This window comes from Hyla sarda, chromosome 2, assembly GCF_029499605.1.
Source record: "Hyla sarda isolate aHylSar1 chromosome 2, aHylSar1.hap1, whole genome shotgun sequence".
Lineage (NCBI taxonomy): Eukaryota > Metazoa > Chordata > Amphibia > Anura > Hylidae > Hyla > Hyla sarda.
In genome coordinates this window covers 483,840,975-483,858,094 of record NC_079190.1, presented here as the reverse complement: position 1 = coordinate 483,858,094, position 17,120 = coordinate 483,840,975, and the positions used below count along the sequence as shown (strand labels likewise).

At 44.3% G+C, this 17,120-nt stretch overlaps 1 protein-coding gene across 5 annotated transcripts in view; it reads right to left on the bottom strand.

Annotated features, from left to right (window-relative positions):
• MAP3K7CL (MAP3K7 C-terminal like) overlaps positions 1 to 17,120 on the bottom strand; it is a 65,897-nt gene that overhangs the window by 42,044 nt on the left and 6,733 nt on the right. For 2 of the 5 annotated variants that reach the window (XM_056559526.1, XM_056559525.1), the window contains exon 2: positions 322 to 431. In XM_056559526.1, the coding sequence (XP_056415501.1) occupies positions 322 to 391 (70 nt within the window). In that variant the 5' untranslated portion in view covers positions 392 to 431. The other 3 variants (XM_056559528.1, XM_056559524.1, XM_056559527.1) reach the window with 3 other exon arrangements.

The following is a 17,120-nucleotide window of genomic DNA, read 5'->3' as shown; positions in this document are numbered from 1 at the left end:
GAATTACCATAGTATGTTGAGGGACCACTGTACCAATAACAACATACATAGTACGGTCGAAAAATACGTCAGATTTTTTTTAAGTTTCGAAATCTCAAAGTTTTGACGTTTCATTTTCCGGCACCCTTCAAATATAATAAAAGGAACAGTTCCGCAAATGGCAAATACAGAACGCCTCGGCTCATACATATTTTATATTGCAGCGTTCATTATAAGCGAGCCTTTCTGACAAATAGAGATAACAGATAGCAGATTTCCCTCAGCCACGGGACGTGTGGTCTGCTTCTTGTTCACTGAAGTAGAAGGAGATAAATGCAATACCTGCCGAGTCATTAAGACTGAAGGAAATGCGCACGGGTTTATCAGCGGGGATTCTTGCCGTGGTGATCATGTGTGCCACAATGACTTCAACCGCCTTATCTCAAATAATACTGAAACGAGAAGAATAACACATAAACACATCGGTAAGGCAGCAAAAGAAAAACTCATTTGAAGGCATCGCAATGGAATTTTAGAATGAGAGTGGGAAAAAAAAAAGCATAAAAGACCATTGAAATTAAAATCTTTTTAACAAGAGCCACATAATCATCAGCAAGTTATATCTGATATATTACATAAAAATAAAGAAGGAAAACTATGCTTATGGCGACCAACAAACCAGATTAGGAACTGCAAAGGATTTTATCAAGTGTGGTTATGACTATGTAGTAAGGATCGACCGATTATCGGTTTGGCCGATATTATCGGCCGATAATCACGATTTTGGACCTTATCGGTATCGGCAATTACCTTTCCAATATGCCGATAATGCCCCGCCCCCCGCCCCGCCTCCCAGCCAGAGACGACCGTCGCCGCCGCTGCCCCATTGCCTCCCCCCATCTTCTGCCCACATACCGCCACCGCTGCCCCATTGCCTCCCCCATCCTCTGCCCACATACCGCAGCCGCTGCCCCATTGCTTCCCCCCATCCTCTGCCCACATACCGCCACCACTGCCCCATTGCCTACCCCATCCTCTGCCCACATACCGCAGCCGCTGCCCCATTGCCTCCCCCATCCTCTGCCCACATGCCGCTGCCCCATCGCCTCCTTCCATCCTCTGCCCACATACCGCCGCTGCCCCCCCATCCTCTGCCCACATACCGCCGCCGCCCCCCCCCCCCATCCTCTGCCCACATACCGCCGCCGCCCCATCGCCTCCCCCCATCCCCGGTGTTATAATTACCTGTTCCCAGAGTCCGCGATTCTTCTGGCTCCTGCGATGCGCTGCGTAATGACGAGTGATGTCCCTAACACGACGTCACCGTCAATGCGCACAGTGACAGCGCATGACGCCGACGGAGCCAGAAGGAACGTGGACCCCAGGAACAGGTAATTATAACACCGGGGATGGGGGGAGGCGATGGGGCGGTGGCGGTATGTGGGCAGAGGATGGGGGGGGGGGCGTTGGGGCAACTGTGGTGGTTAGACTCAGGACCCCAGGACAGGCAGGGGGAGAGAAGCGGGCGGCGGCGGTCTCTGGCCCGGCAAAAGCCGATGCAGTTCATTGATTTAAAGTGCCCGCTTTAAATCATTGATCTGCAATGGCTTCTGCCTCGCCGGGGGGGGGGGGGGGGAGGGTGAAATAACCGATAACTTATACCGGAAAATCGGTATAAGTTATCGGCTATAGGCCGGGAAGGTGACAGATTTTCGGTATCGGCCCTAAAAAATCGATATCGGTCGATCCCTACTATGTAGCATTTAACTTTGCTCATCTCGAGTACACATAACTAATGTCACTATACAGAACTATCGTGTAATGTAATGCTGTCATACTGTATGCATAACTAATGTCATTATAAAGAACTCTTATATAACACTAAAACGCTCAACATATAACTAATGTCACTGTATGGTACCCTTATATTATGCTGCTATACTGTACATACAACTATATACGGAACTATTGTATGATGGAATGTTGCCATACTTTATGCATAAACTAATGTCATTAAATAGTACTCTTATATAATGCTGCCACGACTCAACATATAACTAGTGTTACTATACAGTACTCTTATATAATGCTGCCACGACTCAACATATAACTAGTGTTACAATACAGTATTCTTATATAATGCTCCCAATACTCAACAACTAGTTTCGCGCACGTGGGCGCTTCCTCTGGCTCGCAGTGCGAGCCAGAGGAAGCACCCACGTGCGCGAAACTAGTTGCCGTCCCCTTGCACGCCCCCTGCCTGTTACCATCTACAGCTCCCTGTGCACCTGTCTCTGTTACCTGTACAGCTTTTGAACAAAGAATATCTATTTGTCTCTGCAATATACCGGGTGAGTGCGTTTTCCTTATCGTTTGCTTTCGATTGATGCTTCTGTTGCTCTGGTTCTTTGGATTACCGCACCACCTTGAGAGACATTATACACAGCGCTACACAGAGATATACAGGAGTTGCCTTATATCCAGTTCATTGTCCTTTGCCTTTAGGACTAGCGGTGCCGGATATTACTTTTTCTCATTGTTTATTGATAATCAATACAATATTAAAGTTATGTTTTACATCTGAGCCTCATTGGTGATCTCTTGTTGGTCATTCCATACTCAACATATAAATAACGTCACTATACAGTAGTACTCTTACATAATGCTGTCATACTGTACACAAAACTAACGTGGATATACAGAACTATCGTATAATGTAATGCTGTCATACTATATGCATAAACTAATGTAATTCTCTTATATAATGCTGCCATACTGCACATATAACTAGTGTTACTATACAGTACTCATCATATTTCATCATACATTTCATTTACTGTAAACATAACTTGATATAACTAATGTCACCACCATACAATTCTCTTATATAACACTGTCATAGTAGGTCCGGCACGTTAGGTGGTGGATAAAATAAGCTTTCCTTTATTCACAAATCTTGACACGATTCACATACAGAAAAAGGTCTGACGCGTTTCACCTACGTTGAGGCTTAATCGTAGACTAGCAAACATATAACAAACAGTTATAAAATACTATATCAAAGGGTCACATGACCTCTTACATCATTAAAACCAAACGGACTTGTGGAAGACCCGGTATGGATGAAAATCACCTTTTTATTTGCTTATCGCCCATTCAGACTTGTCCAAATGGGTGAATTGCGTTTATTATTATTTTTTTCCGTTTCGTACAAAGACGGGTTTAAGTTATTGCATATACGAACTGTGTAATATCAATATCCAATTATAATATTCTGAAAACCCTCCATAGTTAACCTATTCAACCATTATTATTATTTATTGTTTATGCACACCATACAATATTTATTAATTTATCCAAAGTGCTAATTCTACATATTATTATACTTTTCTCTATTTATTATGCACTATTAATTTACATATGGAGACTAGGAGTCTGATGTTACACAGTTCGCATTACATGCCAAAAATATATATATATTTTATGGACTTTTGGCCGCGGCCGGTCCCGGGCACAGGTGAGCAACCTGGATGTTCAGTGAGAGCGGACTCCACAGTCTCCATAACACTGTCATAGAGTACACATAATGAATGTCATTATACAGTGATTTTATATAATGCTGACATGCTGTAAAATAACTAATAGCGCCATACAGTTCCTTTTTTATTCTATCATACTTTACACAAGACTAATGTCACTATACAACTCTTTTATATACTGCTATCATACTGTACACAAAATTATACAGTAGTTATATATATAAAGCTATAATACCGTAAAATGACTTATATCATCATACTGTACTTTTATAAAATGGCGCCATACTGTAAGCATAACTTGATATAACTAAGGCCATTGTACAGTTATCTTATATGATGCTCTCATTATGTACATATAACTAATGTCACTTTACATTACTGTTACCTAATGCTGTCAAACTATACACAAAATGTATGTCACTATACAGTACACTTACATAATACCGTCATACTGTAAAGTACCGTAACTAACATCGCCATACAGTTCATTTATATAATGCTGTCATACTTCACACAACTTGTAACTTGATATAAGTAATGCCACAATACAGTTTTCTTATTTAATGCTGTCATAGTACATTTAAGTAATGTCACCATACAGTTCATTTATATAATGCGGACATACTGTAAAATAACTAATATACAGTTCTCTTGTATACACACATACACATAACTTGTAACTTGATATAACTAATGCCACTATACAGTTCTCGTATATAATGCTGTCATAGTACATATAACTAATTTCATCATACAGTTCATTTATATAATGCTGTCATACTGTACACATAACTAGTAACTTGATATAAGTAATGCCACAATACAGTTTATAAAATGCTGTCATAGTACATATAAGTAATGTCTCCATACAGTTCATTTACATAATGCTGACGAACTGTAAAATAACTAATACAGTATACAGTTCTCTGGTATACACATAACTTGTAACTTGATATAACTAATGCCACTATACAGTTCTCTTATATAATTCTGACATACTATAAAATAACTAATACTGTACACAAAACTAATGTCACTATACCATGCTTTGCTAATATGCTGATAGTATATCACTCTCATACTGTACACATAACTAATTGTGCTGTACAGAACTCATAATGCTGCCCTGCTATACATATAATTAATGTCACTATACAATACCCTTACCGTGTTTCTCTGAAAATAAGACCGGGTCTTATATTAATTTTAGTTAAAAAAATTAAAATAAAAACACTAGGGCTTATTTTCAGGGTAGGGCTTATTTATTTATTTATTTATGGGGGCTGCAGGAGTGTGGAGGATGGGGGCTGCAGGAGTGTGGAGCATGGGGGCTGCAGGAGTGTGGAGCATGGGGGGCTGCAGGAGTGTGGAGGATGGGGGACTGCAGGAGTGTGGAGGATGGAAGGGCTGCAGGAGTGTGGAGCATGGGGGCTGCAGGAGTGTGGAGGATGGGGGGCTGCAGGAGTGTGGAGGATGGGGGCTGCAGGAGTGTGGAGGATGGGGGGCTGCAGGAGTGTGGAGCATGGGGGGCTGCAGGAGTGTGGAGCATGGGAGGCTGCAGGAGTGTGGAGGATGGGGGGCTGCAGGAGTGTGGAGGATGGGGGCTGCAGGAGTGTGGAGGATGGGGGGCTGCAGGAGTGTGGAGCATGGGGGGCTGCAGGAGTGTGGAGCATGGGGGGCTGCAGGAGTGTGGATGATGGGGGACTGCAGGAGTGTGGAGGATGGAGGGGCTGCAGGAGTGTGGAGTCTGCGGGGTCTGCGGGCATTACTGGGGTGGCCGGGGGTGTGGAGTCTGCGGGCATTACCGTATTGGGGTTGCCGGGGGGGGGGGGGGTCTGCATCCATTACTGTGGTGGCCGGGGGGGTGTGTGGTTTCTGCGGGCATTACTGCGGTGACCATGTGGGGTCTGCGGCCATTATTGGCGGCCGCAGTCCGCCAGCTGATTACCCCTGAACTAGGTCTTATTTTCAGGGTAGGGCTTATTTTCAGGGTAGGGTTTATTGTTGGGGAAACCTATACTCTACTCATAACTAATGTCATCATACAGTAATCATAATTATTACTGATACTATACATATACCTAATGTCATTATACAGTACCCTTATATAATGCAGTCATATTGTACTTATAAATAATGTCACCATACAGTACTCATATATAATGATATAATACTGTACTGTACCAAAGGTGCTATACATTACAGAAATAACACTCCTATTGGCAGACATACTGCCACCATTTATAACACCATCACAGCCAGTGAGCCGGTAGAGTGCCCCTATAAACAACAGATCCAGTAGAGTGCCCCTATAAACAACAGAGCCAGTAGAGTGCCTCTATAAACAACAGAGCCAGTAGAGTGCCCTATAAACAACAGAGCCAGCACACAGATCCAGTAGAGTGCCCCTATGCACAACAGATCCAGTAGAGTGCCCCTATGCACAACAGATCCAGTAGAGTGCCCCTATGCACAACAGATCCAGTAGAGTGCCCCTATGCACAACAGATGCAGTAGAGTGACATAGACAAAAAAAGTGTAGTTGTGGTCTGAGCTGTGTTTTCTTGTTACAGAGCTCCCTATACACAGTTATGTGACGGTATGATGGCTGTATAGCAGAGTGACCAGGAGGGGGCATGGTGGGGGAGAACCAGGGCTCCATACAGGTGATCACAGGGGGCCCCAGTGGTCGGAACCCCGTGTTCTAAAACTTTTCACCACAACACTTCACCTTTAACCCCTTAAGGACCGGAGGTTTTTCCGTTTTTGCATTTTCGTTTTTTGCTCCTTGCCTTTAAAAAATCATAACTCTTTCAAATTTACACCTAAAAATCCATATGATGGCTTATTTTTTGCGCCACCAATTCTACTTTGTAATGACGTCAGTCATTTTGCCCAGAAATCTATGGTGAAGCGGGAAAAAAAATCATTGTGCGACAAAATTGAACGCTGTTTTGTAATTTTTGGGGGCTTCCGTTTCTACGTAGTACATTTTTCGGTAAAAATGACACCTGATATGTATTCTGTAGATCCATACGATTAAAATGATACCCTACTTATATAGGTTTGATTTTGTCGGACTTCTGGAAAAAATCATAACTACATGCAGGAAAATTAATACGTTTAAAATTGTCATCTTCTGACCCCTATAACTTTTTTATTTTTCCGTGTATGGGGCGGTATGAGGGCTCATTTTTTGCGCCGTGATCTGAAGTTTTTAACGGTACCATTTTTGCATTGATAGGACACGCCATTGACCGAGCGGGTTAATTAATGATATATTTTTATAATTCGGACATTTCCGCACGCGGTGATACCACATATGTTTATTTTTATTTTTATTTACACTGTGTTTTTTTTTTTATTGGAAAAGGGGGGTGATTCAAACTTTTAATAGGGGAGGAGTTAAATGATCTTTATTCACTTTTTTTTTCCACTTTTTTTTTGCAGTGTTATAGGTCCCATAGGGACCTATAACACTGCACACACTGATCTTCTATGTTGATCACTGGTTTCTCATAAGAAACCAGTGATCAACGATTCTGCCGGATGACTGCTCATGCCTGGATCTCAGGCACTGAGCAGTCATTCGGCGATCGGACAGCGAGGAGGCAGGAAGGGGCCCTCCCGCTGTCCTGTCAGCTGTTCGGGATGCCGCGATTAGCCGCGGCTGTCCCGAACAGCCCGACTGAGCTAGCCGGGAACTTTCACTTTCACTTTTAGCCACGCGGCTCAGCTTTGAGCGCGCGGCTAAAGGGTTAATAGCGCGCGGCGCCACGATCGGCGCTGCGCGCTATTAGAGGCGGGTCCCGGCTTCACTATGACGCCGGGCCCGCCATGATATGACGCGGGGTTACTGTGTAACCCCGCGTTATATCAGAAGAGCAGGACCAAGGACGTACCGGTACGTCCTTGGTCCTTAAGGGGTTAATATCCTGTGTCTCATTTACACCTGGGGATCTGGGCAAAAAATGTCCCCATAAAATGTTTGGTTTCATGCAAACTGCAGGACTGTAATTTTATAATTCTCTGTCCTCGGTATGGGACTGCGTTGCCTGTTCACAGGGCTCCCCGGTTTGTTTCTGGAGTTACTAAAATGCCTTGGGCCTGATGACCACATCTGACGGGAATGCCCTGGAGCTCACAGTTTATGGGAAGCTGTTATCCAGCCTCCAGCTGTTGCAAAACTACAACTCCCAGCATGTTGGACTATATAGTAGTCTATAGTATAGGTCAGTTTTTTTCCAACCAGGGGTGCCTCCAGCTGTTGCAAAACTACAACTCCCAGCATGTTGGACTATATAGTAGTATATAGTATAGGTCAGTGTTTTCCAACCAGGGGTGCCTCCAGCTGTTGCAAAACTACAACTCCCAGCATGTTGGACTATATAGTAGTCTATAGTATAGGTCAGTTTTTTCCAACCAGGGGTGCCTCCAGCTGTTGCAAAACTACAACTCCCAGCATGTTGGACTATATAGTAGTCTATAGCATAGGTCAGTGTTTTCCAACCAGGGGTGCCTCCAGCTGTTGCAAAACTACAACTCCCAGCATGTTCGACTATATAGTAGTATATAGTATAGGTCAGTGTTTTCCAACTAGGGCTGCCTCCAGCTGTTGCAAAACTACAACTCCCAGCATGCCGTTGGCTGTCCGGGCATGCTGGGAGTTGTAGTTTTGCAACAGCTGGAGGCGCCCTGGTTGGGAAACACTGGTATAGTATTAAGTGCAACATTCCGTGAGTTGAAGGATTGGTTGGATAAATACCGGCCATTGCATAGCCGGTATTTTTAATATAAAACTACCGGCAGGGTAATAGAATTATCCAGTTCCATCAAACACAATGTGACAGCTAAGGCTTGGTCTGTAGAGGGAGGACTATACAGTAGATCATGAGGTTAAAGGGGTATTCCAGGAAAAAACTTTTTTTTTTTTATACGTTAACTGGCTCCAGAAAGTTAAACAGATTTGTAAATTACTTCTATTAAAAAATCTTAATCCTTTCAGTACTTATGAGCTTCTGAAGTTAAGGTTGTTCTTTTCTGTCTAAGTGCTCTCTGATGACACGCGTCTCGCGAACAGCCCAGTTTAGAAGAGGTTTGCTATGGGGATTTGCTTCTAAACTGGGCGTTTCCCGAGACTCGTGTCATCAGAGAGGACTTAGACAGAAAAGAACAACCTTAACTTCAGAAGCTCATAAGTACTGAAAGGATTAAGATTTTTTAATAGAAGTAGTTTACAACTCTGTTTAACTTTCTAAAGCCAGCTGAGATATATAAAAAAAAGTTTTTTCCCTGGATAACCCCTTTAAGGAAGGTCTCACAATGTTTGTTATATGCTTCCTGCATTAAGGGGTTAAAGGGGTACTCCAGTGGAAAACTTTCTTTTTTTTTTTAAATAAACTGGTGCCAGAAAGTTAAACAGATTTGTAAATTACTTCTATTAAAAAATCTTAATCCTTCCAGTACTTATCAGTTGGTGTATACTACAGAGGAAGTTCTTTTATTTTGGGATTTCTTTCCAGTCTGACCACAGTGCTCTCTGCTGACACCTCTGTCCATTTTAGGAACTGTCCAGAGCAGCATATGTTTGCTATGGGGATTTTCTCCTGCTCTGGATAGTTCCTAACATAGCAGAGAGCACTGTGGTGGTGACAGAAAAGGAATCCCAAAAGAAAAGAACTTCCTCTGTTATATACAGCAGTTAATAAGTACTGGAAGGATTAATAGAAGTAGTTTACAAATCTGTTTAACTTTCTGGCACCAGTTGATTTAAAAAAATAAAATAAATTAAAAATAATCTCCCCCGCAGTACCCCTTTAACCCCTTAAGGACGCAGGACGTACTCAAACGTCCCCTTTTCCGAGTCCTTAAGGACTCAGGACATTTGAGTACGTCCTGTCCATTCCCGGCCCCCCGCCGCTAGCTGGAGGGGAGCCGGTGCCCGATGCCTGCTGAAATCATTCAGCAGGCATCCCGGCATATCGCCCAGGGGGGTCATGATGCCCCCCTATGTCGGCGATGGCCGCAGATCGCTGGACAATTCAGTCCAGCGATCTGCGGCAGATTCCGGGTCAATCGGGTCTCCAGTGACCCGATGACCCGGAATTACTGGCTGAACAGCCATTACCAGCAGGGGTGAGGTGGCACTGGTGCCACCTCACGATCGCCCTGATTCGTCGGCCGGCCAATCAGGGTGCCTGCTGCGGGTGTCACTCCTGCAACCCGCTCCGCCCCTCTTCCGGAGGACGTGAGCGGGTGCGGGACGTGCACCCCGGGAGCTGGGGACCCCGATCCCCGGCGTCAATGTTGGGATCAGGGCCCCAGGAGCGGTGGCCGCGGCGGCGACGACGATGGACTGACCTGATGCGGCGTGGATCATTGGAGGTGAGTGACAGCCTCCTGCTGTTGCTTAGCAACAGCTCCCAGCATGCTAAAAAGGGCATGCTGGGAGCTGTAGTTATGCAACAGCAGGAGACAGACCACCACAACTCCCAGCATGCCCTTATGGGCATGCTGGGACTTATAGTTTTGCAACAGCTGGAGGCACATTTTTTCTATGGAAAAGTGTACCTTCAGCTGTTGTGTAACTACAACTCCCAGCTTGCACAAACAGCTAAAGTGCATGCTGGGAGTTGTAGTGGTGCATCTGGTGGTTGCATAACTACAACTCCCAGCATGCCCGTTGGCTGTCGGTGACTGCTGAGAGTTGTAGTTTTGCAACAGCTGAAGGCACACTGTGTTAAGTAGCAAACCAGTGTGTCTCCAGTTGTTGCATAACTACAATCCCCAGCATCCCCAGCCAAAGTAGTATGCCTCCAGCTGTTGCAAAACTACAAGACCCAGCATGCCCTTCCCCTGTCCGTACATGCTGGGGGTTGTAGCTTTTGCAACAGCTGAAGGCACACTGGTTGCAAAACACTGAGTTTGTTACCAAACTCGGTGTTTCACAACCAGTGTGCCTCCAGCTGTTGCAAAAATACAACTCCCAGCATGCACTGATAGACCGTACATGCTGGGAGTTGCAGTTTTGCAACAGCTGGTTGTTCCCCCCTCCCCAATGTGAACGTACAGGGTACACTCACATGGGCGGAGATTTACAGTAAGTATCCGGCTGCAAGTTTGAGCTGCGGCAAATTTTCTGCCGCAGCTCAAACTGCCAGCGAGAAACTACTGTGAACCCCCGCCCATGTGACTGTACCCTAAAAACACTACACTAACACACAATAAAATAAAAAGTAAAAAACACTACATATACACATACCCCTACACAGCCCCCCTCCCCTCCCCAATAAAAATGAAAAACGTCTGGTACGCAACTGTTTCTAAAACGGAGCCTCCAGCTGTTGCAAAACAAGTACTCCCAGTATTACCAGACAGCCACTGACTGTCCAGGCATGCTGGGAGTTTTACAACAGCTGGAGGCACCCTGTTTGGGAATCACTGGCGTAAAATACCCCTATGTCCACCCCTATGCAAGTCCCTAATTTAGGCCTCAAATGCGCATGGAGCTCTCACTTTGGAGGCCTGTCGTATTTCAAGGCAACAGTTTAGGGTCACATATGGGGTATCGCCGTACTCAGGAGAAATTGTGTTACAAATTTTGGGGGGTATTTTCTGCTTTTACCCTTTTTAAAAATTTAAAATTTTTGGTAAAAGAAGCATTTTAGGTAAAAAAATTTTTTTTTTTTTTTTACATATGCAAAAGTCGTGAAACGCCTGTGGGGTATTAAGGTTCACTTAACCCCTTGTTACGTTCCCCGAGCGGTCTAGTCTTCAAAATGGTATGCCATGTGGGTTTTTTTTTTGCTTTTCTGGCACCATAGGGGCTTCCTAAATGCGGCATGCCCCCAGAGCAAAATTTGCTTTCAAAAAGCCAAATGTGACTACTCCTCTTCTGAGACCTGTAGTGCGCCAGCAGAGCACTTTTCACCCCCATATGGGGTGTTTTCTGAATCGGGAGAAATTGTGCTTCAAATTTTGGGGGTTATTTTCTGCTATTACTCTTTTTAAAAATGTAAAACTTTTGGGAAACCAAGCAATTAAGGGAAAAATGTTTCATTTTTTTTTTACATATGCAAAAGTCGTGAATCACCTGTGGGGTATTAAGGTTCACATTACCCCTTGTTACATTCCCCGAGGGGTCTAGTTTCCAAAATGGTATGCCATGTGTTTTTTTTTGCTGTTCTGGCATCATAGGGTCTTCCTAAAGGTGACATGCCCCCCAAAAACCATTTGTCGCTCCTTCCCTTCTGAGCCCTCTACTGCGCCCGCCGAACAATTAACATAGACATATGAGGTATGTGCTTACTCGAGAGAAATTGGGTTTCAAATACAAGTAAAAATTTTCTCCTTTTTACCCCTTGCAAAAATAAAAAAATTGGGTCTACAAGAACATGCGAGTGTAAAAAATGAAGATTGTGAATTTTCTCCTTCACTTTGCTGCTATTCCTGTGAAACACCTAAAGGGTTAAAACGCTGACTGAATGTCATTTTGAATACTTTGGGGGGTGCAGTTTTTATAATGGGGTCATTTATGGGGTATTTCTAATATGAAGACCCTTCAAATCCACTTCAAACCTGAACTGGTCCCTGGAAAAAAGCGAGTTTCAAAATTTTGTGAAAAATTGGAAAATTGCTGCTGAACTTTGAAGCCCTCTGGTGTCTTCCATAAGCAAAAACACGTAAATTTTATGATGCAAACATAAAGTAGACATATTGTATATGTGAATTAAAAAAATTATTTGAAATATCCTTTTCCTTACAAGCAGAGAGCTTCAAAGTTAGAAAAAATGCGAAATTTTCTAATTTTTCATCAAATTTTGGGATTTTTCACCAAGAAAGGATGCAAGTTACCACAAAAAAATTACCACTATGTTAAAATAGAATATGTCACGAAAAAACAGTCTCGGAATCAGAATGATAACTAAAAGCATTCCAGAGTTATTAATGTTTAAAGTGACAGTGGTCAGAATTGCAAAAAATGGCTGAGTCCTTAAGGTGAAAAAGGGCTCAGTCCTTAAGGGTTTAAAGGGATTGCCTTACAAGGGGTATGTGGACTAATCATCAAATTAAGCAGCTCCAATGGAGATCCTACTGCAGTGTTTCTCAAGCTCGGTCCTCAAGACCCCCCCCCCCCCCCCCCCAAAAGGTCATGTTTTTAGGATTTCGTTAGTCTTTCACAGGTGATATAGCTATGGTGATGCCTGTTTCACTGACCATAGTTATATCCCAGGGCTCGAGTCCTGCAGGAACGCACAGGAACGGCGTTCCTTTGCTTTTTCCAGAGGAGGAACGCCGTCCCTGTTACACTAGTCCTGCAGGACCGACCTCTGAATTATTCTTACCCTCCCTCCGTCTCCTCCCCCGGCCCGGACTGCTAGATGCTGGAGGTGTAGGACCTGTGATGATGTCACCATCACATCTTGGGGGCGGAGCTTAGCTGTGGAGGAGAGAAGAGATCATGGCTGAAGGACCTGTGTGATGCTGTGGAGGAGGCGGGACTGAGCTGGAGGAGACATGTCACATGTCACCCAGTAAGGTAATTACATGGAAGGAGGTTTGTTACAGTGTGTCACCACAGTAAGGTAATTACAAGGAAGGAGGTTTGTTACAATGTGTCACCACAGTAAGGTAATTACAAGGAAGGAGGTTTGTTACAGTGTGTCACCCCAGTAGTAAGGTAATTACATGGAAGGGGTTTGTTACAGTGTGTCACCCTAGTAGTAAGGTAATTACATGGGGAGGAGGTTTGTTACAGTGTGTCACCCCAGTAATAAGGAGATTACATGAGGAGGAGGTTTGTTACAGTGAGTCACCCTGTAGTAAGGAGATTACATGAGGAGGAGGTTTGTTACAGTGTGTCACCCAGTAGTAAGGAGATTACATGAGGAGGGGGTTTGTTACAGTGTGTCATCTCAGTAGTAAGGAGATTACATGAGAAGGAGGTTTGTTACAGTGTGTCACCCAGTAGTAAGGAGATTACATGAGGAGGAGGTTTGTTACAGTGTGTCACCCAGTAGTAAGGAGATTACATGAGGAGGTTTTTTACAGTGTGTCACCCAGTAGTAAGGAGATTACATGAGGAGGAGGTTTGTTACAGTGTGTCACCCAGTAGTAAAGAGATTACATGAGAAGGAGGTTTGTTACAGTGTGTCACCCAGTAGTAAGGAGATTACACGAGGAGGAGGTTTGTTACAGTGTGTCACCCCAGTAGTAAGGAGATTACATGAGGAGGAGGTTTGTTACAGTGTGTCACCCAGTAGTAAGGAGATTACATGAGGAGGAGGTTTGTTACAGTGTGTCACCCAGTAGTAAGGAGATTACATGAGGAGGTTTGTTACAGTGTGTCACCCAGTAGTAAGGGGATTACATGAGGAGGAGGTTTGTTACAGTGTGTCACCCAGTAGTAAAGAGATTACATGAGGAGGAGGTTTGTTACAGTGTGTCACCCAGTAGTAAGGAGATTACATGAGGAGGAGGTTTGTTACAGTGTGTCACTCTTATACTCCGTAGGCAGCTGTATGCCTGTGGCCTGTAAGAATCCTGGGACCATGCAGGATCTCAAGTTTTAGCTTGGACATTTTTGTTTTTTGTTTTTTTTTGGTGCAAACTGGAAGGGTGTATTAGAAATCTTGGGTGAGTTCACACACTTTTTTTTTTTAGGCCTTGACCCCTGTTATATCCCCTGTGAAAGACTAAGGAAATCCAGAAAACATGACCTGTTTTGGGGTCTTGAGGACCACGTAACACTGGTCTACTCTACTAATGGGCCAGAGTACTCAGAATACACACCATTAACCATAACCCTCGGAAATCTTTCCTTTATCAATAACAGCGCTCCATCAAGTTACAATATTATTCGGTTCCAGGACGACCATTGTATGTTTCAGCCATTGTATCTAAAGACAAGGGGGGAGATTTATCAAAACCTGTGTAGAGGAAAAGTTGCCCAGTTGCCCATAGCAACCAATCAGATCGCTTCTTTCATTTTTCATAGGCCTTTTTTTGAAAATGGAAGAATCTGATTGGTTGCTATGGGCAACTGGGCAACTTTTCCTCTGCACTGGTTTTGATAAATCTCCCCAATAACTCAAAACTGGTATTCTGTTCAAAAGGCTCTAAAATGTCATCCAAAAAAATAAATAAAAAAGAAGATATCTATTACAGATACAGTGATCCCTCAAGTTACAATATTAATTGGTTCCGGGACGACCATTGTGTGTTGAAACCATTGTATGTTGAGACCAGAACCAGAATTGGTTCTGAACCAACCAAAATGTCATCCAAAAAATGGAAAAAGTGAGATTTAAAGAAAAAATAAGTAGATAACTAATATAGATAAAGCAAATCCTTACATATAAAAGTTAGAAAGATCTGCTGGGAGCTGTAATCACTGTCTATTTCAGTGTTTCCCAAGCAGGGAGCCTCCAGCTGTTGCAAAACTACAACTCCCAGCATGCCCGGACAGCCAAAGGCTGTCCGGGCATGTTGGGAGTTGTAGTTTTGCAACAGCTGGGGGCACCCTGCTTGGGAAACACTGGTCTATGTAGAGGACAGGAGCTTCTTCAGGGTCCTAAAAAAGTAATGTCCTAAAAAAATAAAATGGTGTCCAAAGGAGCAGGTAAGCCTGATACAGGTAAAGAGTACAGAACATGTAATACCTCCCTGTACTGTAGGGGGCGCTACCAGACATCAGTCAGTGCATACGCTTCAGTAATACAGGGGTTTTACTAGTGAATGCCCATTCTGATTGGTCAGTTCTTCCAGCCATTGACACGTTGCACAGATCTGGATTGTCCGTAGCATTGTATGTTGAGTCTAGTTTCAAGTTACAATGGTCCAGAAAAGACCATTACAGGTTCTTCTCAAAAAATTAGCATATTGTGCTAAAGTTCATTATTTTCCATAATGTAATGATAAAAATTAAACTTTCAGATATTTTAGATTCATTGCACACCAACTGAAATATTTCAGGTCTTTTATTGTTTTAATACTGATGATTTTGGCATACAGCTCATGAAAACCAAACATTCCTATCTCAAAAAATTTGCATATTTCATCCGACCAATAAAAGAAAAGTGTTTTTAATACAAAAAAAAGTCAACCTTCAAATAATTATGTTTAGTTATGCACTCAATACTTGGTGGGGAATCCTTTTGCAGAAATTACTGCTTCAATGCGGCGTGGCATGGAGGCAATGAGCCTGTGGCACTGCTGAGGTGTTATGGAGGACCAGGATGCTTCGATAGCGGCCTTAAAGGGGTAGTCCAGTGGTGAAAAACTTAGCCCCTATCCTAAGGATAGGGGATAAGTTTGAGATCGCGGGGGTCCGACCGCTGGGGCCCCCTGCGATCTCTCTGTACGGGGGCCAGGCTCTCCGGCCAGATAGCGGGTGTCGACCTCCGACACGCCCCCTCAATACATCTCTATGGCAGAGCTGGAGATTGCCGAAGGCAGCGCTTCGGTTCTGCCATAGAGTTGTATTGAGGGGGCGTGTCGGCCTCCGCTTCGTGCGGAGGTCGACACGACCCCTTCCTGCGGGCTGTCGGGGCTCCGTACAGGAGATCGCAGGGGGCCTCAGCGGTCGGACCCCCCGCGATCTCAAACTTATCCCCTATCCTTAGGATAGGGGATAAGTTGTTCACCACTGGGTTCACCACTGGACTACTCCTTTAAGCTCATCCAGAGTGTTGGGTCTTGCGTCTCTCAACTTTCTCTTCACAATATCCCACAGATTCTCTATGGGGTTCAGGTCAGGAGAGTTGGCAGGCCAATTGAGCCCAGTAATACCATGGTCAGTAAACCATTTACCAGTGGTTTTGGCACTGTGAGCAGGTGCCAGGTGGTGCTGAAAAATGAAATCTTCATCTCCATAAAGCTTTTCAGCAGATGGAAGCATGAAGTGCTCCAAAATCTCCTGATAGCAGCTGCATTGACCCTGCCCTTGATAAAACACAGTGGACCAACATGGCACCCCAGACCATCACTGACTGTGGGTACTTGACACTGGACTTCAGGCATTTTGGCATTTCCTTCTCCCCAGTCTTCCTCCAGACTCTGGCACCTTGATTTCCCAATGACATGCAAAATTTGCTTTCATCCGAAAAAAGTACTTTGGACCACTGAGCAACAGTCCAGTGCTGCTTCTCTGTAGCCCAGGTCCGGCGCTTCTGCCGCTGTTTCTGGTTCAAAAGTGGCTTGACCTGTGGAATGCGGCACCTGTAGCCCATTTCCTGCACACGGTGGCTCTGGATGTTTCTACTCAGTCCACTGCTTCCGCAGGTCCCCCAATTTCTGGAATCGGTCCTTCTCCACAATCTTCCTCAGGGTCCGGTCACCTCTTCTCGTTGTGGAGCGTTTTCTGCCACATTTTTTCCTGCCCACAGACTTCCCATTGCGGTGCCTTGATACAGCACTCTGGGAACAGCCTATTTGTTCAGAAATGTCTTTCTGTGTCTTACCCTCTTGCTTGAGGGGTCAATGATGGTCTTCTGGACAGCAGTCAGGTCGGCAGTCTAAGGCTGGGTTCACACCACGTTTAAATACGGTTCCCATATACGGCGGTCGACCACGTTTTTACCTGCGGTCGGGAAACCGCATACG